We start from the raw sequence: 24,563 nt of genomic DNA, 5'->3' as shown, positions 1-24,563 counted from the left end.
CTGCAGAGGGTTACAAATCCAAGAGCATAGGTCACATTGAGGTCTCTGGAATGACAACTGCTAAAGCAGGGTATTTGAGGTCATATGTACAATCTAACAATTTTAACATACAAATATGTGTGTTAGATTCACAGTTGGGTATTTCTAGTTAACCATTGAGGGCTTACATTGTGACACTCAGACATTTTGTTAGTTGTCTGTGCATGTTCTGGCTAAATGCAGTAATGCTAATGAACGATTTGCAGGTCCGTGATACTTGGTTCAGCTAAGTAGAGACATGTGTAAGGGATCTTTATTTGAGTTAGAAAGTTAATTTCTTTTTTTTTTTTTTTTAGAAAGTTAATTTCTAATATGTGCTCTTGGTCCTGGCTGATCTTATATTACTTCCAAGAGTTCAGAATTTTCCAGTCAGCTGCAAACAAGTATTTGCATCTCTAATTTAATATGGGATTTTCTGAAAAGGGATCTATACCTGTAAAACTTAAAAGTATCTTAGTTTTCTTCATGGGACTAAATATTTGGCTCACATATTGATACCCATTATTTTCTTTCTGTTTCTTCAACATTTAATTAGAATTTAATTCACAACTCGCATTGACTCCTGAGACATCTGAAGCTCAGTTGCATTTTGGCAAAATGTCATTTGGGCGTAATTTTTTTGTAACCAGAATCCAAAACTTTAGAGTCGCTAATAATTGGATCCAGGCTTTGTAAAAACTTATTCATTGTTTTCCATTGAAAAAGATACTTTACTCCTCTTCCACATGGAATTTTCTGTTACTGCTCAGTTGATTGGTCACTGGGCCTATTAGAAATAGCTAAGAACCAATTACTAAGTTTTCACCAACATACCAGACTGTACAGTCTTATTTTTTTTTCTTTCCTCATTTAATGTTGCAAAGAAAAATCAATGTCTTGTCTTTAACTCAAAACCAAATTTCATAGGTTTCCTGGTTTCCTTTCACATCTCGCATGTCTCATTTCTCTTTCAGGCTCTGAGGGGTAATGCCTGAGTAGGTTGTAATACATTTTCAGATTTCTTAGACTTTATATTTGCATAATTACATTTACAGAAACCCAGAGAGTGCTCAGTCTGGCATTCTGAACAAAGGGAAAAAAGTATGATTTGCTCTTCCATCTTTTCCTAAAGCTGTTTAAGTCAAAAGTTTCTCTCATTATAGACCTCAATGCATGAAAATGTTCTAGCGTTATAGACATGGTGAGCTCTTGTCTGTTTTTGTATTGGGAAGACAATGCTCTCCACCAAGACTTTAGCCATCCGAACACCTCGACTTCAGAACCATGTTACTAATAATGAGCTGTGGCGAGGACAGAATGGTTAGAGCCACTCTGTCCTGGCCCTGGACATGGACCGGGCAGCTTTAGAATCCTAAGCCCCCAGCCTGTCTCTCGAGCAGCAGTGTTCCTCATTTGTACGGTGTGGGTGTTAAACCAGATGTTAAAAAGAATTTTTTTCCCTTCCAATTCTGAATTTCTGTTCTGTACCTGGAGAACACATGTTGAATGCTTTGAGAGTGGCTTCTCATCAGAAGTAGAATTTGGTTTTATTATTAACATCTTTTTTGAAAGAAGTAACATTGAAATGTAGAGGTAGCTATTTTTGAAGCAGATGGAGTTTATAGTAAGGAGCGTGCCTAACATGGTTAGACACAAAGCAGTATGAAGGGGGGGGTGCATTTTAATCCATGTGTGCTGTCCTTTAATTGATTTTGAAGGGAATATTATATATGTGTTAAAGACTTGGAAAGATAGCCATTAGATGTTAATAAAGTTACCTCTATAGGGTGGAAGGTTATGGGTAACGCACATTTTTCTTACATTTTTGGGTGATTTTCAAATATCCAACGGATATTCTTAGTCATAAAAATGGAAAATGTAACTTACATGGGGAGGAATGTCACAGATTTACGGAACTTCTGTTTGTCTTTTTTTTAAAAGATTTATTTATTTATTTTTTATACAAGCACTGGGTACAGTCAGAAGCGCAGGAGGGTGAGAGAATTCACCAGAGCAGGGAGCAGAACAGGCAGACTGCTGAAATACACTGCTGAGGGGAGCAACGGGTGGGGCAGGAGAGGTCTGCGCACCATGTGGCACCCTCGCTGGTGACCTGGGATTGAACCGGCTCTGCAGAGGCTGCAGGCAGCTTCGCAGCCCAGCTCTCAACCGCTCCACTACCAGGGGAGGCCTGATTTACTGAACTTCTTAGGGCAAACTCCTGAATCCTTCCCCTCAAAGAGGAACTGACTTCAGAGCAGTCACGGCAGGTTTGGATGTTTGAAGGAACTGAAGATCTTGTGTAGCACTTGCTAAAAAGGTTTTAAGTTTGATCAATGAGAATGATATGGACATGAAACACCATGAGAACTATGAGGTGGTGTCTGCCAGGCATGTCTGGATGCTCCTGGCCCTTTTTAAGGATCTTGTGACCTCTGAAGGTGTATTTAGCAGAACCAGGTGGCACAGGTGCGCACATAGTTGTGGCTGCAGTGACAGGTGGCAGTGAGCACTGTCTTAAGACGAAATCTAAGAAGCAGTGGTTATCTTTTCTTGAGCCATGTGGGGCTCTTTGTTAGCATATGGTGTTTGGGAACAAAAATTTTACCTTTGAGATGCCAGTTAACTGTATAGGTGCTTTGCTTTATCACTAAGATGGTTAGTACCTTTTGCAGGCACTCTAAGTGAATTGTTTAACAGTCTTGGTGTGAAAATTATTCCCCTCCAGCTCACATCCTCTTATTAGTTCCTTTCCCATAGGCACTGTGCCCTCTAGCTTTCTTCCAAAAACAAACCAACTGGGGCCTCCTTGGTGGCTCAAGGGGTTAAGACGCAACCTATGCTCACCGCAGCTGCTACAGCACAGGTTCAATTCCCAGCCAGGAAGGTGACCCGCTTGGTGCAGCAGACATCTCCTGACTTGCCCGCTGCTCCCCTCAGCAGTGTATTTCAGTCTGCTTGTTCTGTTCCCCACTCTTGTCTCTGGTGAATCCTCTCACCCCCCAAAACTCTGGCCTGTGCCCCAGTTCTTGTATGCATATATGGAAATCTTAAAAAATACATAAATAAAAATAAAAACAAACCAACCATCTCCAGGTTATTTATAGCTTTGTTTTGTTTCAAATCACTCTCTCATGGTGAAAACTGAATTGATGTAAATAATGATTGATTTAGGTAAAATGTTATAGTAGTAAAAAAGTTAATGCCAGACACACTCACACACACAGTCTCCAGACTATATGATCCTCCTAACAGGGACCTGTATTTAACTGGAGCCATGGGCGCTGGTGCTATAAATAAATCACAGCAACATCTTACAGCTTCCTAGTCAGCCTTTGATGTTACATGTCTTTAAACAGAATGTGTTTTGGCTAGCTCTAAGTGTACTTTGTGTAATTTGAGAAGATGACCTTCAAAATAAAAAATAAAAATTTAAATTCAGCTCTTCCCATTCTCCCAACTCTCTAGACTGCACCACTTACTTGAACCCAGTGGGAAAGCACGTGATTGCTGATGCCCAGAACATCACCATCAGTCAGTATGCATGCCACGACCAAGTAGCAGTAACCATTCTTTGGTCCCCAGGGGTCCTCGGTAAGTGTCTACAAATGGAGTCCACATGGTGGTCTGGGTGGGCGTTGTCTAGTGCAAGGTCCAAGCAGGTGTTTGGCTTCCAGGGGCCCACGCAGGCCTTGATGTGTGTGCACCTTAGGCTCCCTTGGACATAGACACACCTCCTGCCTTGCTGCTAGACTTGACACTGCTGGGTGCTGTGTCCTGTGGCTCATCTTATGTTCCCATGGCTGTTACTGAGAGAGATTTGGGTTTGGAAATTAACAGCATGTGAGTGATAAACAGCACTGAGAATTTGGCCTCTGTATCTCAGCAGTAGTGGAGGGACAGGTGACCCTCTAGGCTGGTGATGGGTTCCACATACAGCATCAAAGGCCTCTGGCCACATGAATGTGCAAGCACAGCATTGGCACATTTTGTGAGAGTTTAGGAAAAGCCTGCTTTTCATGAGAAACTATGACATCAACAATTTTTAGATATTGGTAATTAATTGAATTTTTATTTAAACTATGCAGGCTAGAAAAACCAAACCAAAACAGAGGCAAGCAAACCCACGTTATCTGACTAGATTCAGGTGAGGGTTCAGTCGGCTTGTCTGTGTAAATGAGTTGGTGATACACATGAGTGGCTGGGCACATGGGGAGGGCCCATTCATTCAGATGGGCCTGGATTTGAACCCAGAATCTGCTTTTCACAAGAGGCATTTAAAGCTCACTGAGCCCCTGCTTCCCCACGTGTAAAGTACAGATAACTGCCTCCTGGTTTGTAATAAGAATCACACACATACCTTCTATTTCTAGAGAACACTCTTAAAGTAATGCCTGTTGTTACCACCAGAACCTGGGCCTCAGGCCTGCTCCTTTGACACCTAGGCTCAGAAGATTTTAAAAATCTTGGAAGAACCAGTGTACAGGCAAGGTGAGTGCAGCGAGAGGGAGGACAGATCAGACCCATGGGCCTGGCTCACTGAATAAGTACTTCTGGGTCTGAACCCAGTGGTTTTTCCAAGAATAATATTATCTTAACATTCAAAGATAAAGAAATACTCTGAGATAAAAGGGAAGTGGTCATTCCATTTAGGGCTAAATGCGTAAGGGTTTGGCTTGATGAATTGTTGGCTCCCTCTTTATAGAATGAAAGTAAGTAATATGACCTGCTGGTAGGAAAACGAACATGGAATAGTGTGGGCTAAGTTGTGTTTTTCCTGGGTGGGGGTGGCTGGACAGGTTCTATCAGTTTCTGTGAAGTTCTATCATATTCTGTCAAGGCAGCTTCTTGGGAGACAGAAGAGCATATGGGTTAGAAGCTTAGAGATTGTTGCTTCTGGGTTTGAGTCCCACCTCTGTCATTTAGTTCCTGTGTGACCTGGGATAAGACATTCAGTGTCCCTACAACTAAGTTTCCTCATCTGTAAAGTGGGCTGAATAATACCTTCCTTCTATGGTTGTTAGGAAGATTGAATGATGGGAAAGTAATTATTGCGCATTAATGATACCATTATAAAGGTGTTAGTGTGATGATACTTATATTTGCTGCCTCAGCCACCTCCTCCAGGCTTGGCATGTGGTGGATTTTGAGGTTGATCTTTAAAAAACCATAGGACTAGAGCCACCCAGTCCCACAGGCCCTGATGATGAATTTTTATATAATTATGAGATGCAGAGTCTTTAAATCATACTTATTACCAATCTCATTAAAACACAAGGTCTCAAACATTGCATGCATTAAATCTTAGTATAAATAATAAATGTTTGTTCACTTTTTGTTTGTTTTTGGATCTCCAAAGGCAAGTTCCTGTGATAGTTACTAAATAGTTTGCAGTCAAAAGGCCTTGGATTTTGTCAGCATGTTGGAATCTCAGACTGTGGGTCAGCTGGCTTTTCCCCCACAGAGGCTTGGTACTTGAAGCATAACATGACAGAGTCAGTACCTGTACACTTAATCTTCTGACCCTCTAAAACGTGAAGCTCTAATTGTAGTTTGTCTGCCCTACCCACCAGAAAATATGTGCTCTTCAAATAATTATAGGATTGGAAAACCTATTCGAAAGAGAAAAGAGATTTCCCTGGCCTTTGCCATCAATAATTTTCCCACCTGGTTAATTGCATCCTGTGTAATTACTTTTGCCCTGGGAGGGGAAGGTTTGAAAATGTCTCCTTGTCTAGAGTTCAGAAAGAATGCGAAATCGATATCACGCCAATTGAGGCCGGCTTTGGGGATCTCCAGCTGCAGCTGGACCACTTCAGTCTCCCTGGGATACAGAGCCCCAGTACTGGCTCAGTGGCCATCAGAGCTTAATCCTTTTGAAAGCATCTAGTCGGACGTGCAGGGGGGAAGCTCAGGTGGCGGGAGGCTGGGCCGGCGCCTTTCAGTGGCACTGTGGGCGTCTTGGGGCTCTGAGCGCTGTATGCAGAGCACACACTGGGCAGCTCTTGGGTGTCTGCCTTTCAGGCGTGATTAGGGCGAGAACCGCTTTGTAAATCACATAGGCATTCTCCTAAGCTATTTAATCTCATGCCTAGGCACCCCTTGGGTGCAGACATACACTTTGTTGGGAATTTTATACATTGTTCAGTGAAACATGCCAACAAATACAGGACTAAAACTTAAAGTGGAAACATGATTTGGGAGGAGTCCCTGGTCAGCATTGGTAATTACTGACGCGAGTATACCTTGTTTAATGACCCAGAGGTTATATATTCCACTGCAGACTTTCATGCTCAGTTGTGACTTGACTCTCAGTGTTTGAACCTAATGTCACAGCGCCAGTAGGCATTTGTGAAATGGTTGGCTGGATTAGAGATTAATGAATAAGTAATAATGGTTCAAAAAACCACCTGGCCCGTACCAGAGGAATGCTGGGTTTTCCTTTTTGTAAACTCATATTCCAGCCAGAGTAAGAATGCTTTTAACTCTGTTGTGTAGGTGAAGAGGACGATAATCTTGGAGGAAGGAAAGTGTGTTCAAAAGTAATTAGGTCCACTTTTAATAAAAGCATTATGCTTTGCTTAGGCATCGAATTCCTAAAGGGATTTCGGGTAATACTGGAGGAGCTGAAGTCGGAGGGAAGACAGTGCCAACAACTGATTCTAAAGGACCCAAAGCAGCTCAACAGTAGCTTCAAAAGAACTGTAAGTCACACGCGGGGAATGTGCTCCTGAAGACTCGCCATTGTTCCGGCATCTGAATGGTCTATTGAAAGCCTGTGAAACTGGAGAAGGAGGGGCTGTGGGGTCCACCCTGCCTGCCAAGGTGGGCCGAGAGCGGCAGGCAACACCACCAGCCTGCTCCGCACTCCCAAACTCTCCGGCACCTCTTGCCGGTAAACACACCTCTCGGGTTACGCATCCTGGAAGGTGGCTTTGTGCTTGCAGGAGTGTAAGTGGGCTCCTTCCCACCAGCTTTGAAGCCACGGCTTCCTTGCCAAAGAATGGGCGGCATTATTGATCTTCATTTTTCGTTAGGGATCCAAACCCAAATTTGGTCCACAAAATAGGCCTGACTTCCTCCTTCTCAGGGACACGTGCCCCAGCTCTGGAAACGTGTCAGGGAGGGCTGATGGTCTCCTGTGTTGGGTGGCGGGATGGGCCACGTCTCTATGACGTTGTCACATGCGTTTTTTTATTGCCTTGTAGGGAATGGAATCTCAACCTTTCCTGAATATGAAATTTGAGACGGATTACTTTGTTAAGATTGTCCCTTTTCCTTCCATTAAAAATGAAAGCAATTACCACCCCTTTTTCTTCAGAACCCGCAGTAAGTATGGTCTTTCCTGTCTGGTTCCCACAAAGAGCCAGACTTCTGCTTGTAGACACTTTTAGACAGATGTGTTGAAGAGCACAGTAGTACTGTTATGAAGTATGCGTGATGAGGAGAAAAGCATCCAGAAAAATGTATGCAAAAATGCAATTTTTGAATTAAGATTTGGCCCAGCCAGTATTCATCTTTCCAGAGCACTATTCCTGCTCTACAGTAGAGTAGACATGGCTGTTGATTTATTTTTTAAGGTGCTGAAAGGCAGCCATGTATTAAAAGTTTGATTAAAAAGGAAAAAACAAAGGCAGGAATGAAAGGTATAAATTGGCTTGGGGATAAGGGATAGAGTGTGAAGGTGTTTCCATGTTTGGTCCATCATCAGGAGAGTGACCTCTGAGTGACTGATTGCCTGTGTTTGTTTAGAAGTTGATTAAGAAAATTAAGCAGTGTCCCTGAGACCATCTCCTTCTAGATAATTGCTTAGCTTATTTAATATCTGTGTCCCAGATCTTGTTCTCAATGCTTCCCAAATAGTAACTCAGTTTACTTTGTACCCCCTACAAAGAATTTATTCTTACCATCCCTACTTATAAGAAGTGGAATCACACACAGAGAGGTGCCAGGGCTTGCTGCGAGCTGGGATTTGAACCCTAGAAAGAAGTCTACACTCTCAAACTCCCAACCCTTTGGGTTCCCTTTTCCATGTTTTGCACACAGTATGCAGTGTCTTTCACTAACCTGAATCACTGCTTTCAAATTCAGCCAGGCACCCTAAAATCTGCGGCAGGTCCATTTTGCCTCCTGTTAGGTCTTTACTGTCTGGCATTCTGGGCCTTGGATCATCAGTCCTGATAATCAGTCAGTCATCAGTCCTGTTGATATAAGCTCCGGTGTGGTCTGCTTGCTGTCCTCGTCCTCTGTCATGTATTTGTTCTCAACTCCAGCCTACATCAATGTTTGTAGAATTCTTGACTTGATTTTTCTTTTTCTTTTTCTATTCTTTTAACAGTAGTTGTTTTCTATGCAGCAGAGTTCCTTTATAATAATCAGTCTCATTATCTCAATTAAAATATGATTCCATGAGGCAGAGATCATGTGCACTTTACAACATCTCCTGATACCTTACACATAACAACCAGATAGAGGATTTGAAAAATGTGTTTATAAAAAGCTCACCTAAATCCAATCTAGCGTAATTTGAGATTAGTTTTTCCCACAAGGATTGATGTGTGTATCTGGGGATAAGGCAGAGGCAGGAGAATCGTTTATCATCAGTTGTACACTGTGACCTTCATGATGCCTTTGATTTCCTTGACACTTAGAGACATTTTCCAGAGGCTTCTTCCTGGGTAGCAGCATGGCAACTGGATTAGCACTTTGGCCTCTCTCAAGTTTTTATCACATTTAAATCCTGTTTGAATGCTACTGGCTTTGGTGCCAGGTTTTCAGCACTGATGCTACTACTTAGTAGATGCATGGATGTCATTTTTTAGACTCCATCCAGAGGACTCCCAATCAGGATTCTGGTGAAGGCAAAACAATCCTGAGACAGCTGCCAGGATCAATCTGATGTTCTCTTGGGCCTAAACTTATCCCCACAAAGGGGCAGGGCTGGCGCTGTTTCTGTTTACAGCCGAAACAACCTCCCTGCAGCAGTAGCACCTGAACATGGTCCTCCTGCCATTGGCAACCGGCCGTGAAACTGTGTAGCGCTTGACAAGCTTTTAAAATCTGGGTGACTTTACAGTTTCCATTTATTGGCATAAAGTGAACTGCACTAATATTTTTATGCCATATGATTTACATGTAAGTGCACTGTACTGAAGCCATTGTTGTCTTGATGTATTTTATAGTCTCCCCAGCAGCACCCAGTACAGTATATTTATATTTTATTGAGTCAATGGACAAAGAAAACTCGCCTAACACTAAAAGTATGCCTCTCTCTTAATAGCCTGTGACCTGCTGTTACAGCCAGACAACCTGGCCTGTAAACCCTGTAAGTATAACTGTACTTACTTGTCGTGTGTCAGAGTGTTGCTGCTGTTGAAGTGTCAGGGCAGCCTCTGGGAGCTAACATGGTCCTTCCTTCTCCTAGTCTGGAAACCTCGCAACCTGAACATCACCCAGCACGGTCCAGATATGCAGGTGTCCTTCGACCACGCACCACACAACTTTGGCTTCCGTTTCTTCTATGTTCATTACAAACTCAAGCATGAAGGACCCTTCAAACGGAAGGCCTGTAAACAGGTGAGCTGCCAGGCATCATAAAGGAACACTGTAGTTTTTAAAGTGAAACATGGGCCCTGGAATTTGGATAGTTCAACATGAACATTGGACTTTGAGCATTCGGTAGATATTCCAGAATGTTTCCACTGGGTATGTCTTAGGCTCATTTTGCCATCATCTCTCACTCCCCAATTATCTATACCTCAGCTGTCCCAGTGGTGACCTCATCTAGTAAAAGTATTACAAAAAAACAAAAGATTCAGCATTTCTAGTTTGTTCTTCTGTATTTAAAACATTAACCATGTGCTTACTGTGTACCTATAATCAAGCTTTGTGCTCATTGAATCCTTACTATAACTTTATGGGACAGGTTGCTATTCCCCCCCCACCGCCACCACTTTACAGATGGAGCTTGAGGCTCAGGGAAGTCACCTGCTCAAGGTTACATAGTTAATAAGTGGAAAAACCCTATTGAGAAGCTAAGTCTGGCATTCTAGTGGCTGCTGATTCTACACCTACACCATGGTTAGATGGTAACGTAGTAAATTGAGTTCTTCAGTGAGAAGGAGTGGCAGAGATTACATTGAGGTCATAGGATTGCACCACATGAGTACCAAGAAAGGCTTTTGGTTGTGGCAGTGAAGCAGCAAGTTGCTAAGTCTACTGCTTGGAGTCTGCTACTTGGATTCTGCTGCTTGCTGGAGTGGAAAGTTGTGGGTGTGCTGCTTGCCTACAGTAGTAGCCTCGGCTACCTTGACCCCCTTCCCAAACAACAAAGAAAGTCTGTGATAGATGGGGTGACAAGCTTCTGCATATAAACTGTATAAAAACCCTGCCATTTCTGCTCTTCAGAGCTCAGACTTTTGGGAGCTATCCCACTAGGCCCGCCGGTGTGATGATTAAATCTCTCTCTCCACCTTTTTGAGTGCCTCCTGATTTCTCTGGGAAAATTGCCATAAAAGCAGAACCCAGCACAGCCCTGGATATGGGGTCTCTCATAGTTTTGCTTTCCTACTGCCCTCATCTCTTGTCACTGACCTTTAATCTTCTGCTCATGTTACAATAATGGTAAATAAAATATGCACAAACACAGAGGGGTAATTTCCCTATCATTTTTTAAGGTAAAGGGAATGCTAACTAATTTCTTTGTCTTTATATCAGATATTCCTGCCGAGGACCCACCAGTTAGGCATAGGTATATATAGGCTGTCCTGTGCCTTTTATCAAAGCGAAGTTTAGATAACATGGCGGATAGACACAGTAGCTTTCTGATCTGGTTGTTTGATATCTCCTAAAAACTGACCAAGACTGGTGGCAAGTGTCCTTTAAATCTGGGGCAAGGAAAGAGGGGTTCTGATGATGATTAACCAAGAAGTAGATTGTTAACATTTTGTTTCTTTGCAGGAACAAAATACAGAGACAACCAGCTGCCTCCTTCAAAATGTTTCTCCGGGGGATTATATAATTGAGGTGTGTATAACTCAAGAATGACCTATTATTAATTCTACAGTGTGATTCCAGTTCATGTAGAATTCCTACTGTTTAGGAATCTTAGCACTAAGATTTCAACCATTGAAAGAGTGTACAGTTATAATTTTGCATGGTTTTCAACATGCTTTTTAAAAGTTTACATATAATTAAGCTTCAGTGTTTTTTTTTCATTAAGTATTTCAAATTGTCTTATGTATCCACATAACCCACATAACCTTGACAAAAAAAATTCTGTGGAGTACCCCTTCAGTGATAGATGTTAAGTATATAAGTTTAGCATTAAAAAGTTTTGTTTTATTAATAAAATATCAAAGCAAAAGTTGTGCCTGTTACATCTGCTTATACTCCTCTAGGTTTCTGCTGATATCCTGTATAAATATACCTGGTTTTAAATACCTCTTAAAAGAACATTTTTCTTGTCTTACTCTTCTAGTATCAAATTAATACTACAAATAAATCAAAGAAAGTGAAAAATAGAAGGGGAAATTAAAAATTTGTCCAGAACCCCTACTACTCATAGAGAACCAACATGTCTTAATTTGGTAGAAACACCTAGTTCTTGCATTACTCAATTGCAGTCTATGGCTTTGAACCGGTGTATCTTCTCAAAGCATCCATGGAGGCCCAGGAAAATCAGTGGTAGGATGCCATTATAATTGAAAATTGTTAGAATGTGAAACTTACTAGTTGAATTAATCAGTAAGTAAAATCACTTGTAGATTCATGAAACATGTCAGAGCTAAGTTGTGAGGTGGTAGCAGCAAGCTGTGACCCACAGGGATGTGTCTGGGGTCACAGGCACCAGCAGCTCTCCTTCCTTCTGCCCCCACTGCCCACAGATGGGAAGATGAATAAAATCTGTTGAGATGCTATCACTTAAAAAAAAAAAAATACAACACAGAATCCTCTGTTTTGCAGCTAGTGGATGATTCTAATACAACAAGAAAAGTGATGCATTATGCCTTAAAGCCAGGTAAGGATTTTTTTGTTTGAATTGCTGGCTCTGGACTACAGCAAACCAAGATATTTGATACTTTCTGTGCTTCATGGTTTGTGCAAACAAAGCACGGCAAAACTTGAGCTCCTCTCCCTTAAATGATGTTCCAGCAGACCTGACTTTCCTCCCCCCTAATGTTGATGCCTGGAAGATCAAAGCCAGTGTGTGGTGTGTGTGGAGGGGGCTAAATAAATAGTCAATTGTCCTCGGAAGAAAAGTGGTGGGTGGGGAGGTTTCCTTAGGCAAAATTCTCACTCAAAGGTATTTACCTTCCCAGCAGACTCTAACTGTGGAATTGTTCCCTACAATCCTTTAAAATGAATCCTTTTATAATTGCCAAGCCAGTACTAGGGAAAGGTGGTCAAGGGGTCCTAGAACCTGTTCTGTGGGTTAGGTTGAAGAAGGAAAATAAAATTATGTCTCTTTGAACCTGTTATGCTGCTTAAGTTTAAAAGCCTTCCCTTTGAAATTTCCCAGTACATTCCCCATGGGCTGGGCCCATCAGAGCTGTCGCCATCACGGTGCCACTGGTCGTCATATCCGCATTCGCAACGCTCTTCACTGTGATGTGCCGCAAGAAGCAACAAGGTGCCTCTTTGTGTGTTGTTCCCCAGCCGGCCCCCCAAGGCACAGGGTTGAGCTGCTGCCAACAGAGGGAGCCTGGGCTGCTGCAGTCAGTCCCCTGGGCTCCTGCGGTCAGTCCCCTGGCTACTGCAGTTTCCAGAGTTAAAATACTTGACTTTAACCTCCAGAGCCATAAAAAGGACAGGCTTCATTCTAGTCCCAGACTTGGGATAGTGAATTCAAGAGCAGAAAGGAAATCTAAAGGTATGAGTAGGGTAGAGGTAGGACTTGATAACTTATGAAAGTCAGATGTGGGGAGGGGACCTTCTGGGGACAGGAAAATGTTCCATATCTTCATGTGGGTGGCAGATACACAGGTGTATACTTAGATTAAAATTTATTGAGAATCTATTCTTAATAGCACTTTGCCTTTTTGAATTATAGCTCAAAAGGGTCAGCTCTGCCCATGTTAATTGATCTAATGGTTGTGTTTGGTCACCAGAGCTGGTTCTGGTTGCTCTCTGCTGATGGGGGTGGGCTGTGCAGTGTTCTTGGCTTGCTCCAGGTCAGTTTCAGGTGAAGGCAGATTTTGACCATTTGTTGCTCCACTGGAGAAACTCACTGTCCCAAGGATGTCCCAAGGGTGACCCAAGGGCTGGGGAACTGGGAGTGATAGAGGAGTTCATGTCTGTCCTCCCAAGTCTTAGGGAGCAGAATGAAGCATTACTCACAGGTACCAACCCTGTCTTCTTTTCCAATTTAGAAAATATATATTCACATTTAGATGAAGAGAGCTCCGAGTCTTCCATGTACACCGCGGCGCTCCCCAGAGAGCGACTGCGGCCGCGGCCCAAGGTCTTCCTCTGCTACTCCAGTAAAGATGGCCAGAACCACATGAATGTCATTCAGTGTTTCGCCTACTTCCTCCAGGACTTCTGTGGCTGTGAGGTGAGAGATCTAACAGCTCCTCTCATACCCTGAGATGAGCTCCTAGCCTGCTCTCCTCTGGCCGCCTTTGGGGGCACCTTGACCACCTTCTTCAGCCTCACTCTTCATTCAGTCTGTCCTACCCATTGTGAGCATCAGATAGGTCCTAACACTCGGTTCTAACTCTGCCACACTGCTGCTTAAACGCCTGACTGAAACCCACGCAGCAGGCAGTTTTATAAGTATTAAAAATACTACCTTGGGATGGTGCAGAGGATGGAATGGGGATGGGGTGGGTGGTCACTCAAGGCATCCTGGCGAGCCTTGGGGTTGGCCAAGGAGAGAATGACAAAACTGTGGGTCTAAACAATTCTTTGGGGAGCTTTGCTAAGAAGGGAAAATAATAGTGCTTAAATGGTTTGCTCTTGTTTCTTTCCTTTTCTGTTGTTATTAATAGATAGCTTCTTTATAATACCATAATGTTAGCTTGAGAGTGAAGCCTGAAGTCCTCACAGAAGACACACTGTTCCTTACAAAATGCAAGAATTCAAGAATTGTGTAGTGGCAACTTGTCTGTGCCTGTTAGTAGGATTCTCAAAATCTCTCCACATGGTGAGACTGCCCCCTAGAGTAAAAAAGACACATTTACAAGGATGATGTGGTTTCTTAGGACTTGAAGGTGGAGATAGGCAGATCAGCAAGTGTGCTGGAAAACACCTGCAGACTGTAGCCAGGGAACAGTCTGTCTCAGATAAACACAACCTAGTTTGCTCTGCTTTCTAAATAACTAGCCTTCGGGGGAAGAAATCTTCCAAATATGAGTACTGTAGGAAATTCGGAAGCTAGAAAGGGATGGTAGATAATGGTCTATAATACCAACCTGGAGAAAAGGGCAACCATAGTTAATATTTGGTGTGTTTCCTTCCAGTCTTTTTCTGCAGAGATGAACTCATACTATGGTTTTGCATTTTGGGGGAGTTGATTTTTTCTGTCTCCTTGTTTTAATAATTTTTTTACTCTGTCAGCTCTGTATAAACTGCAATTTATTTTATTTACTTATTTAATATATTTATATGTATGTATTTTACATTATTGTTCATTTTTGTGCCATGTTTGATTTCTCCTCTCAGGTGTAATCCCCATAAAGTTCCCAACACCAAGTCACCCGTGAACCATCACCATAGTCTCTTTTGCTCTCCCCTCCCCTGTTTTGAGCCCACTCTCTCCCCTCCCCTACCATATGTCTCTGATTTATAGCTTGCTTGCTGTAAACTGCAATTTTAAATAACCACATGATCCATGATATTGATGCATCATAATTGAGGACATTTCATATTGTTAAACATCTCAGTAGTTCAAGATCTGATGACTTTCCAAAGATAGGTGCCTGGAGATGGAATCGCTAATTCAAAGATAGAAACTTTTTTTTAAATAATACCTTCACTTAGCTTTTAGATTGTAACACGTTATCAAGAATTGGAGACAATGTAGGACAGCCAAGGGTTATTCTCAGCAACTGGATGGATCTTGGGGACTTTGTTCCCTTTGGTCACAGGTGAGCAGAAGAGGAAAACAAAGTCATTTCAGAGTCACTTTCCCTTAGGGACTGTGTCTGCCACATTTGGACATAACCTTTGGGATATACTTATGAATTACAGAAGAAAAGAAGACATAATCACCAAGAGGTATTTTCAGCAGAAGCAGATGAAAATGGTCTAAGAAAGTAAAGCCCTCTGAGGGGGCTACACGTCCTCTTTTCCTTTCCTGGGTCAGTGCCCACACTGCTGCCCAAATTCCACCCTTGCACCCCCTTGGGGTTAAAGGCGCTGTATGTATATAGAAGACCACTATGAAGTCATGACAGGAGGTGCTGGTCACTCCCCAGTGAGTTAACTGTAATGACCATGTCACTGCAGTTCGCAGCCCTTCTCTGCAGCTATTGACCAATTGCTAAGCAGCATGGCTGACTCCAGGGCCATGTGAGTCTCCCCAGAGGACCTCCTTGTCAGTCACATTCCTTGGATTTAAGTCATCCAGCATTCTGCGTCTCTCTGGCATCAATGTTTGAGCCCCATTTTTAGAGTTTGCTTTGGGGGCCCCTCACCCAGGTACCTCCATCACTGCCTTCCAACTTTCTCTCCAATATCTGCCTCCCCCAGCAACCCTCCCCCCCCCCCAATCCAGGGAGCCTCACTCATTAGCTAGACCGACTCCAGTGCCTCCATTCTCCGGGCGCTCACCACACTCCAGGTCCCTGAGCATGTGAGGTCGATGTGACATATGACTCTGGCAGGTGGCTACAAGCTCTGCGCTTTCCTCCCTTCACTTATAAGTGGGGGTATGTGTCAAGACCCCTTTTGATGCTAAAATGAGGATATTTTGCAGAGACCTGGTATGTGACTGTCACCTGCAGAATGTTAGATGTTCCTCAGGGCCAGGTACCCAGAGTCTGCACACAGGAGTGCTAATAATGATTTTTGCACAGATGACGTCCCCTTTTTGAAACATCCTCGTTCTTGTTACTTGACTCTCCAGGCTGTGCGGTGAGTGAGGTCCCATGTTCTCTTTCAGGTGACTCTAGACCTATGGGAAGACTTTGGTCTCTGCAGAGAAGGGCAGAGGGAATGGGTCATCCAGAAGATCCATGAGTCCCAATTCATCATTGTGGTGTGTTCCAAAGGCATGAAGTACTTTGTGGACAAGAAGAACTCCAAGCACAAAGGTGGCAGCCAAGGCTCTGGGAAAGGGGAGCTCTTTCTGGTGGCCGTGGCTGCCATCGCCGAAAAGCTGCGTCAAGCCAAGCAGAGCTCGTCAGCGACACTCAGCAAGTTCATCGCTGTCTACTTTGATTATTCCTGTGAGGGAGACATCCCCGGCATCCTGGACCTGAGCACCAAGTACAAGCTCATGGACAACCTTCCCCAGCTCTGTTCCCACCTACACTCCAGAGACCCCGGCCTCCCGGAGCAGGGACAGTACCCTGGCCATGTCAGCAGGAGGAACTACTTCCGGAGCAAATCAGGCCGGTCCCTTTACGTCGCCATTTGTAACATGCACCAGTTTATCGACGAGGAACCTGACTGGTTTGAGAAACAGTTTGTTCCCTTTCATCCTACCCCGCCTCGCTACCGGGAGCCAGTCCTGGAGAAGTTTGACTCAGGCTTGGTTTTAAACGATGTCATGTGCAAACCAGGAACTGAGAGTGATTTCTGCCTAAAGACCGAGGTGGCTGTCCCTAGGGCCTCGGCCGACGTGTACTCAGAGGGTGGGCAGTTAGGTCTGGACGAAGACACGGAAGCCCGACCCAGCCCAGAAGGCAGCTCTGTCCTGCAGCCTCTGCTGCACACGGTGAAAGCCGTCAGTGCCTCAGACATGCCGCGGGACTCGGGCATCTACGACTCCTCTGTGCCTTCTTCTGAGCTGTCCCTACCCCTGATGGAAGGACTCTTTACAGACCAAACAGAGACGTCTTCCCTGACTGAAAGCGTGTCATCCTCTTCAGGCCTGGGTAAGGCACCGGGGAGCTGAGTGCCATTGGGGTGGGTTCCTGGCATGGGCTGAGCCTTTGTTCATAATTCCAAAATCTGTGAAAGTGTTTTCCTGATTTTGGTATAGCCTTAAATTGCAGTAAAACGTTATGAGACGTAACACAGCTCCTTTGAGAGTTTCGGTTTATCCTACGTAGTGGGAATATTTGTGTGAGCTGCAGAAATACTAATGCCAGATTATGGTGAGCTGCCCAGCCCCCATTTGGGACATTATGTAACATACAATATGTGCATTATAGGTACATTTCTAAACTGTAAACATCCCAACCAAAACGCTAATAAAAACCCAAATTCCAACACATCAGGCCCCAGGTATTGGATGAAGCTCTGTGTTCCTGAATCTCTGTTGGGATTTGTATGGCCTCCACCCTCTCAGTGCCTTTAAAGCCACATTTATTGAATGTGGGGTTCACAGGGCACAGTATTCTCCTGTCATAATTCAGCACAGGCCCTGGAAGGAGGGCTCTGTAGGAGGGCCCTGCCTCCCCAGGGGGCTCAGTAGGGTGCCTCCTCTTGTTAGCCATGCATGCATACCCTTGACTCTCAGCTAAGGGAACTAGCACCTGTTAGCAGCCTGAGAGTATTCTGTCTTGAGCTGGTTAGGATATCTGCCTCACCCGGCCAAGCTGGTAGTTCAGATCCAGATCCAGCCACAGGTGGGCCTGGCACCTGGCCTAGTGAAGTACATTGACATGTGGCTCTACCCTCTCTTCTTTCCCTAGGTGAGGAGGACCCTCCTGCCCTTCCTTCCAAGCTCCTCGTCTCTGGGGCTTGCAAAGCAGAACCTGGTTGCCTCAGCTACACTGATGAACTCCACACAGTCGCCCCTTTGTAACAAAACAGAAGCAACTAAGCATTGCCACTTTAGCTACTGCCTCTCTCTGGTTCTCAGCTCATCTCTCTGGTGTGTGACCCACTTGGAGCTGAGGTCTCCTACAAGGATATTCAGAGTGAAATTTGGGCCAGTACTTGCTCCCCTTGCGCCCACCCTCTGCCAGGTATCTTGGCAAAGCCTTCAATCTTCTTAAACCAGATGGAGTTCGGAAAGACTTGTCCATAAGGTCTGATAACATCTTGCCATGTTAGGTCAGTCCTTGGATTAGAGCCAATTCTAGGAGATGGGGCAGAATTGTGTAACATGAAGCAGAAAAATACCTACACTGATCATTCAGAATTTAATTTATCTCTACTAACTTTGCCTGATTGCTGGTGGCTACTTTGATTTCAAATGCTTTGAAGAAAAAGCACTTTCAATGCCAAAACAGCCACAGAAATCAAGTGCCAGTCTGTCTGTAATCCGTATCATTACAGGTGATGGTTCTGTCCATTTGGGGCATAAGACTTACGATGCCATGGTTAAAAAAGCTGTGAGTCAAAGATCAAGAGGGTGACTGAAGATGTAATTGCCTTTTGTAAAACTAGTCTCTCTGTCATAGTAGGTGGCAGAGCTGGCTGAGGTGGGGGCCTCAGAGCCAGCTGACCATCGTGACCATTCTTGCTGAGATGGGTTGGCCAGTGTGTAGAAGCACCAGAGCTCTGCAGCCAAGGCCTCCTCTTGATTTGAGTAGGTATCATGGGGGTGTAGGAGGAGCTGATCTGCCTGCCAGGTTCCCCTAGGTTACGTTTACTGCACTGTACCCTCAGATGTTGGTGCCCGGAAGTTCATTAAGAGACAGATGCCCAATTGGGCCGTATTACTGGAAGTTGCAGTTCATACTTCAGTTGGTCACTGGTCTAAAGCTGTATCCAAAATATTGGGGATCAGAATCCACTGAAATATGGCAGTGTGTGGAGGTGATAGCCAGTTAACCTGCTGAACTGGTTCGACTGATGGTGGACCTCATTTTAAGAAGTTGAAAAGAAGGGGCAAGGATGAATGTGCTCTTTGAATATTATTTAAAGAAGACATGGACCTGAAATCAGTATATTCTTAAATCTCAAAGCACTCTACCCGCACCCCAGTCTGTGAATCGTGTTTCACTTTGTGTTTCTATATTCCTTACCCAATGAAAGAGTTGTCTCTGGTGCTCCATCCTACCGACATAGGCATTTAGACTTTAACAGGAGAGAATTTGCTTTAAAATGGAGGAAATAATGTCTTGTTTTTACCAGTGACTTCTCTACAGAATTTGTTTCCAATAGGAAAACCACTCAGATCACATCTGTCAGTTGGTATGTGTGTAAAGCTGTCTGACCTTGTTCAGGGGAATTGTCCCCCACCTGGGCCCTGGGGGTATAAGCATCTTCCTCCACCTGTCTTGTGGGTGCTGTTGGATTTTGGCACTCTCTTTTTCCAGCACTCACACTGGGGACTGTGGTTTTCATAACCAAAAATAGGACCAGCATGACAGGAAACCCTGAGAAACATCCCGAGAAAAGGGTGGGATGGGGCAGCATTTTTCCTTCTAAGCACATGCTGGGGCAATGGGGAAGGGGCATTTTGCATCCTAGTTGGAAGGAAGAGGTTCGTATGTATTTTTGATGGAGATGCCACACTCCGTGTTCATAGAGGCAGCTGGTAGCTTCTTGAGAAAAGAACGTGCTCGTCTGTTCTCTGGCATCAAGTTTCCTGCAGCTGCCATGGGGGGTTGGGGGACACATGAGCTGCAGAATGGTCTCCCCCAGAAACCCAGGCGACTTGTCGAAGAGACGTTCCATGTTGTCGCCATGGACTCCAGAACGAGCACAGAACTGCCCACACGCGACCTGCTGCTGCTCCGTCCTTGGTATGTGTGCTGTGAAGGAGAGTGGTCAGTGCAGACTTGCTGACATACGGAAAGTCACTTTGGAACATCATCAGAGATTTCTTCTTGAGGCCAAGAAATGGTCCTTGTCTCAAAGAAACCAGTAGCAGCTATTTTTAGGATGGCTATTTAGCTTTTCATGTAAAATAAGGCATCTGACAAAGTAGCTCCAGGACGGCATGGAGGAGGGGGGGCAGTGGGAGCACCCACCAGCTCTGTGAGCTTGCGCGAAGGCTTGCTGAATGAACTCACTGGTTATGAACATGGAAGGGAACAAATGTCCTGGTTCAAAGATCAGGTGATGTTTTAGTCTGGAGTTAGGGTTTGGATACTTATATTGAAATACGGATGTTTCTGATGTTCAACAAAATCAAACTCTTCAACATACCAAGTAATAAAGCCACAGTGTGAGTGTCTAACTCAGAATAAGTTGAGAAATCCAACTTCCTGCTTTTGCCTTCCTAGTTTTGCCTGTTTGTTTTACTTCCCATCTCATCATGGGAAATGGGAATGGGTGTATTGCAGACTAAGGCCAAACATCTGGCAGAGCTACATATTTTGACTCACACAGTTTCCTGGACAGTGGAAATGATAAGAAGGAATTCAGATAAAGGACCTGCCAAGTCCCAGGCTTTTAGACATTAGAGAAAGAAGAATATAGGGATAAACACAATGAAAGGCCTTGATTCCATGAGTAGACCAGATGATTTGTGGCTAAGTTAGATGATGTCCTCTGGACAGGGGGCCAAGGGAGGGCCTGGATAGTTGAAAGTGGAGAGCTACTTGTTCATCTTAACTCACCAGTGCCCTGCAGGAGGGATTTAGCAGCTGACATTCTGCCAGGAGACTGATGAGAGAAGTGAAAGCCCACGTGAAGGGGTGATTTCCACTCAGAGAATAACTGGAAGCAATAGACCTAGCCCAACCACACCGGGCAGATGAGATTCCAGAAGGTTGATTCCTGGCTTGACGCACACTGATCTCTAGAAAGAAATCAGAAGTCATTCAGGCTCGGGTGACAGGTGGGTGACATAAGCAGGTAACAATATTTGGAACCAAAAATGAGATGGGGCCATGAAGTCATGAGGCAGGGTTTTTGGCTGACTTGTTAGCAATAACTGAGGACAGTCCCTGATCAGATGTTTAGAAAAATGTCTTTCACATTGATGACATCTTTGGAATTAATATATAGTGAGCGATGGATGTTTTGCAAAGATCAGTCTTGCTACTTCACAGTTGCAAATGTGTGTTCTTTTTTAAATCAACACCTAACCTCAGCCTCCCTGACTTAAGTGCCAATAAATAGGACCATCCCTCCAGAAATGTGGGATTGTGTAATTTTCAGAACTTTTCCTTTTTTCAGAGTTGAGCTTTTCCTTTAAAAGGAGCAAAGGCAGAGGGGAAGGGAAATGATTTTATTCCTGGAGAAGAAACGACACATCCTCGTTCCAAAAGAAAGACAGCCCGACAGTCCTCAACCACTTAATTTGGCTCTCTTAAGGAGACTGGAATTACTCTCTCTGTCTTTATTGGAGAGAGGTGGAAAATTCCAATGTGAAGGTTGTTAACCTATTTCAGTTGGTATGTATGTAAAGACTGTTGCTCTTGTTTGGTAGATGTTATGCCTATAGGGGGCACCAATGTCACAGACCAGGTGTAAGTAAAACAGCTGTATGATGGATGATACATGGCAATGATTTGTCTTCTCAGTGTCCGAGAGACTATAGGGAATAGTGGGGACTGTAGCAAATTGAAGCTCTCCTGCTCCAGCCAGTTGTGGCCATGCATTGATATGTTTTTCAAGAGAAACTAAGAATCTTGATTCTTATGAAAAATTCTGATTTTTAAAATATCGGCAACTAAATGAAAAATTTTTTAAGTGAATGCAGGCCCTATGGAACCTTGGGTGGACCTGATTTGACCCATGAGCTGCCTATTTACCACCTCTCCTTTATAAGATTTGAAATGAAAGTCATCCATAGTAATTATAGACAGTTTGATGCCACCAGAAATTGCTCTTACTAAATGCAGCCAGTAGCTGGAGTGTGTCTTTCTGCCTGCTCCCCCAAGGAAATCAATATGATTGTCAATATATTTTAACTGTTTTGATTATTTCTTTACATTTTGGGGTGTCAACAGAAAGGCAAGCCAATTATTCATTTCAAACTCAATTTGTTTCCCAATGAAAAAATATGACACTTGGAATGATTTCTCTTAAGTTCCAGAATCTAGAAGACCTTATTTATAGTTTTAGCTTTTGGCTCAATAATTTTTTAGATGATGTGTAATTCTGAGCATAGCCCAAGTCATAAGGAAAGTAGGCATTGTGAGGTGTAGGGCAAGGAATGTCTCAAGTGCTTGCCCCAGCCAGGTAGTTACAATGTTTTGCATTTCCAATGATCTGTGAATTGACTGTTTCAGAGGTATGAAACCATTTCTGGAGGGAAGTTTTTCCTGATAGTGAGATATCAGTTAGGACTCCCTATGGGGTGTTGGGTCAGCCTGGCTATATTATCTCCTCTTCAGGCTCAGGGTAAAAATAAACAAAAGGAAGTATGACTGTAAGCCAATAGCTTTGATTGTGATTTCAGAGTTTGGGGCCTTGGAGAAAGTTTGGATTATCTAGCATATTCTGCTCTGGCATCAGACCGGGCTGTCTCTGAATTATTGTAGACATATGGCTGTGGATGGGATTCTGGATTTTCAGCAAAGGAGATTCTATAACCTACACTGCTGATCAGATAGTTCTTTGTGAGTCTTCCTTACAGAAATTCAAACCAGCCTTTTGTTTGGCATGTAGTGGAGAAAGAACAGCTGGTCACCTTCCCTGCAATGAAGTCATCCCCCTGGTGTTTTTATTTCACTGATAATCCCACCTACTTAAACCATTCTTCATAGCTCTTGTTTTCCAAGGGCCTAATAATTTTCACTGCTATTTTGTTTCTCAGCTTCACGCTTAGTTTAGTTGCCCAAACAGAATGTGGTGCTTTATTCACATCAGTGCCTTGTCAAGACCAAGCTCAGGATGGGGATTACAGGGAATTGCTTGTGTCTGGCTTCTTGTACTTACACATTTAATAGCACTTTTTTAAAAAATGGTGTAACACCTATTTTTCACTTGGAGGATTATTGGACTGCTACATTCAGATTTTTCCTTGGTCACATGCTGTTTCCCCTTCTTGGGTCAAATACTAGGTGCTTGTTCCTGTGTCATTCCTGAGCTGCTTCAAGACCAGCTCTTGTGTTCTAGGTGGCTCCCTCCCAATTTTGAATTCTATTTTTACTTATTTCTAGACATTGCTATAAATTCATAATGTACAATATTAAGTGGTGCAGACTTCAGTTTCATTGCTGGCCAGATAGACAAGGGGTAATTTGCAAAGAGGTTCAGTGGAGGACCTCTTGGGAATTATAGTTAGGTGTCTTCCTTCCTGCTCTTTGGCTTCATCCCCAAATTTAGCTAGGACCCACACATTCCTCAAGGAACTTTACCTTATTCTAAAGGACTGGAGCCATGGCTCTGAATTGACCAAGCACTGTGTTTTGTGGTCAAAAGTTTGACAAAAGCAAACCATTGTGATCCATATCTGATGTTTATAACTATTGAATAAGATTTCAGTTGCAAAGTTTCAGGTAAACTGTACATGATATAGGCAAGGTTGGCTGCTCCGTTTGTTAGACAAAAAAATAGACCTTTGGGTTACACTGATGTGTAATTGTCTGTTTTAAAGAAAAAAATGTGATGAATCTGGACAGAGCAAAAACTTTTGTAAAAACCAAATGAGTTCATTTAGAGAGTAGGTGTAACTTCTACTTTCACTGTTAGATTTTTTTCTTCCCTGCAGAAGCCCCCATTACTGAATTCTAGGAGGGGGAGCCTGTGGAATTTGTGGTTATTGCCATTGTGCTTGTTTCATCTTTAAGTTTGTCCTTCGTGGGGTTTGGTGGAATAGTGAGCACTGACAGACTGTAGCAGTGTGCTAGCTTTTTTTAATTGAAAATGTTAATGTCATATTTGATGTGTACATAATTCTGTAAATAGGTGACAGTAGATCACAGCTGACATTTGCAAAATGTTTTTGTACCTTAGAGTTTCTGCATCAAATAAAATGTTTTGTTCTAAGAGCGTAGTGGCTCATTATTCTACCTCATGTGTCCCGAATAGCTGGGGTTCCCACTGCAGTTTTCTGCAGGCTCCGCCTCAGAGACGGAGAAATTATCAAGGACTGGGAAGTGAATGTGGCCAGAAGCACTTGCATTCTGAGAAGAGGGCCTGCTGCCGGTCTCCATTTGCCTCACCCTTTGCATGGTGTCTACAGCGGGGACAGAGGTTACCTCCATCAAGAAGAAATTTGGACCTTCTTTGCAGAAATTTGAAAAGAACCAATGATGTTAGAGAGCCACAAGCAAATTTCCTGTCGTTCAAACAGGTGCCTGTTCTTCTGCTAACATCTTGCTGCTCATCAACTTCGGGGTGAGTTGTGACCCTGCAATGGCACCTTTGGGCCTGGGTTTCTTATCTCTGGAATGGACCCATCAGAGAGCCTACTTCACTGCATGGTGAATTGGAATAGGGTGATGAATATAAGTGCTCACTGGCATGTTGATAGTGAGCAGACAATGGCAGGAATGCAGGAGAAAACAAGAATGAGGGGTGAGAAATAGCAGGGACACAGAAGCCACAGGATTCTGGCCATTTCACAAAAAAAGGCTATGTGA

General features: G+C 43.6%; 1 protein-coding gene across 2 annotated transcripts in view; it reads left to right on the top strand.

The window, feature by feature from the left end:
• The window catches only part of IL17RD (interleukin 17 receptor D), a 65,125-nt gene extending 40,562 nt beyond the window's left edge, over positions 1–24,563 (top strand). The window contains exons 3-13 of one of the 2 annotated variants that reach the window (XM_037491351.2): positions 3,487–3,612; positions 6,604–6,722; positions 7,227–7,347; positions 9,299–9,343; positions 9,443–9,594; positions 10,978–11,043; positions 11,983–12,037; positions 12,539–12,649; positions 13,389–13,573; positions 16,124–17,060; positions 17,823–24,563. In XM_037491351.2, the coding sequence (XP_037347248.1) occupies positions 3,487–3,612; positions 6,604–6,722; positions 7,227–7,347; positions 9,299–9,343; positions 9,443–9,594; positions 10,978–11,043; positions 11,983–12,037; positions 12,539–12,649; positions 13,389–13,573; positions 16,124–17,060; positions 17,823–17,935 (2,030 nt within the window). In that variant the 3' untranslated portion in view covers positions 17,936–24,563. The remainder of the gene's footprint in view (positions 1–3,486; positions 3,613–6,603; positions 6,723–7,226; positions 7,348–9,298; positions 9,344–9,442; positions 9,595–10,977; positions 11,044–11,982; positions 12,038–12,538; positions 12,650–13,388; positions 13,574–16,123; positions 17,061–17,822) is intronic. The other variant, XM_054694799.1, reaches the window with a different exon arrangement.

This window comes from Talpa occidentalis, unplaced genomic scaffold (genome assembly GCF_014898055.3).
Source record: "Talpa occidentalis isolate TD23 unplaced genomic scaffold, MPIMG_talOcc4v2.1 talOcc4.10, whole genome shotgun sequence".
In the NCBI taxonomy this organism is placed as follows: Eukaryota; Metazoa; Chordata; class Mammalia; order Eulipotyphla; family Talpidae; genus Talpa; species Talpa occidentalis.
This window is presented reverse-complemented; position numbering and strand designations above follow the sequence as displayed.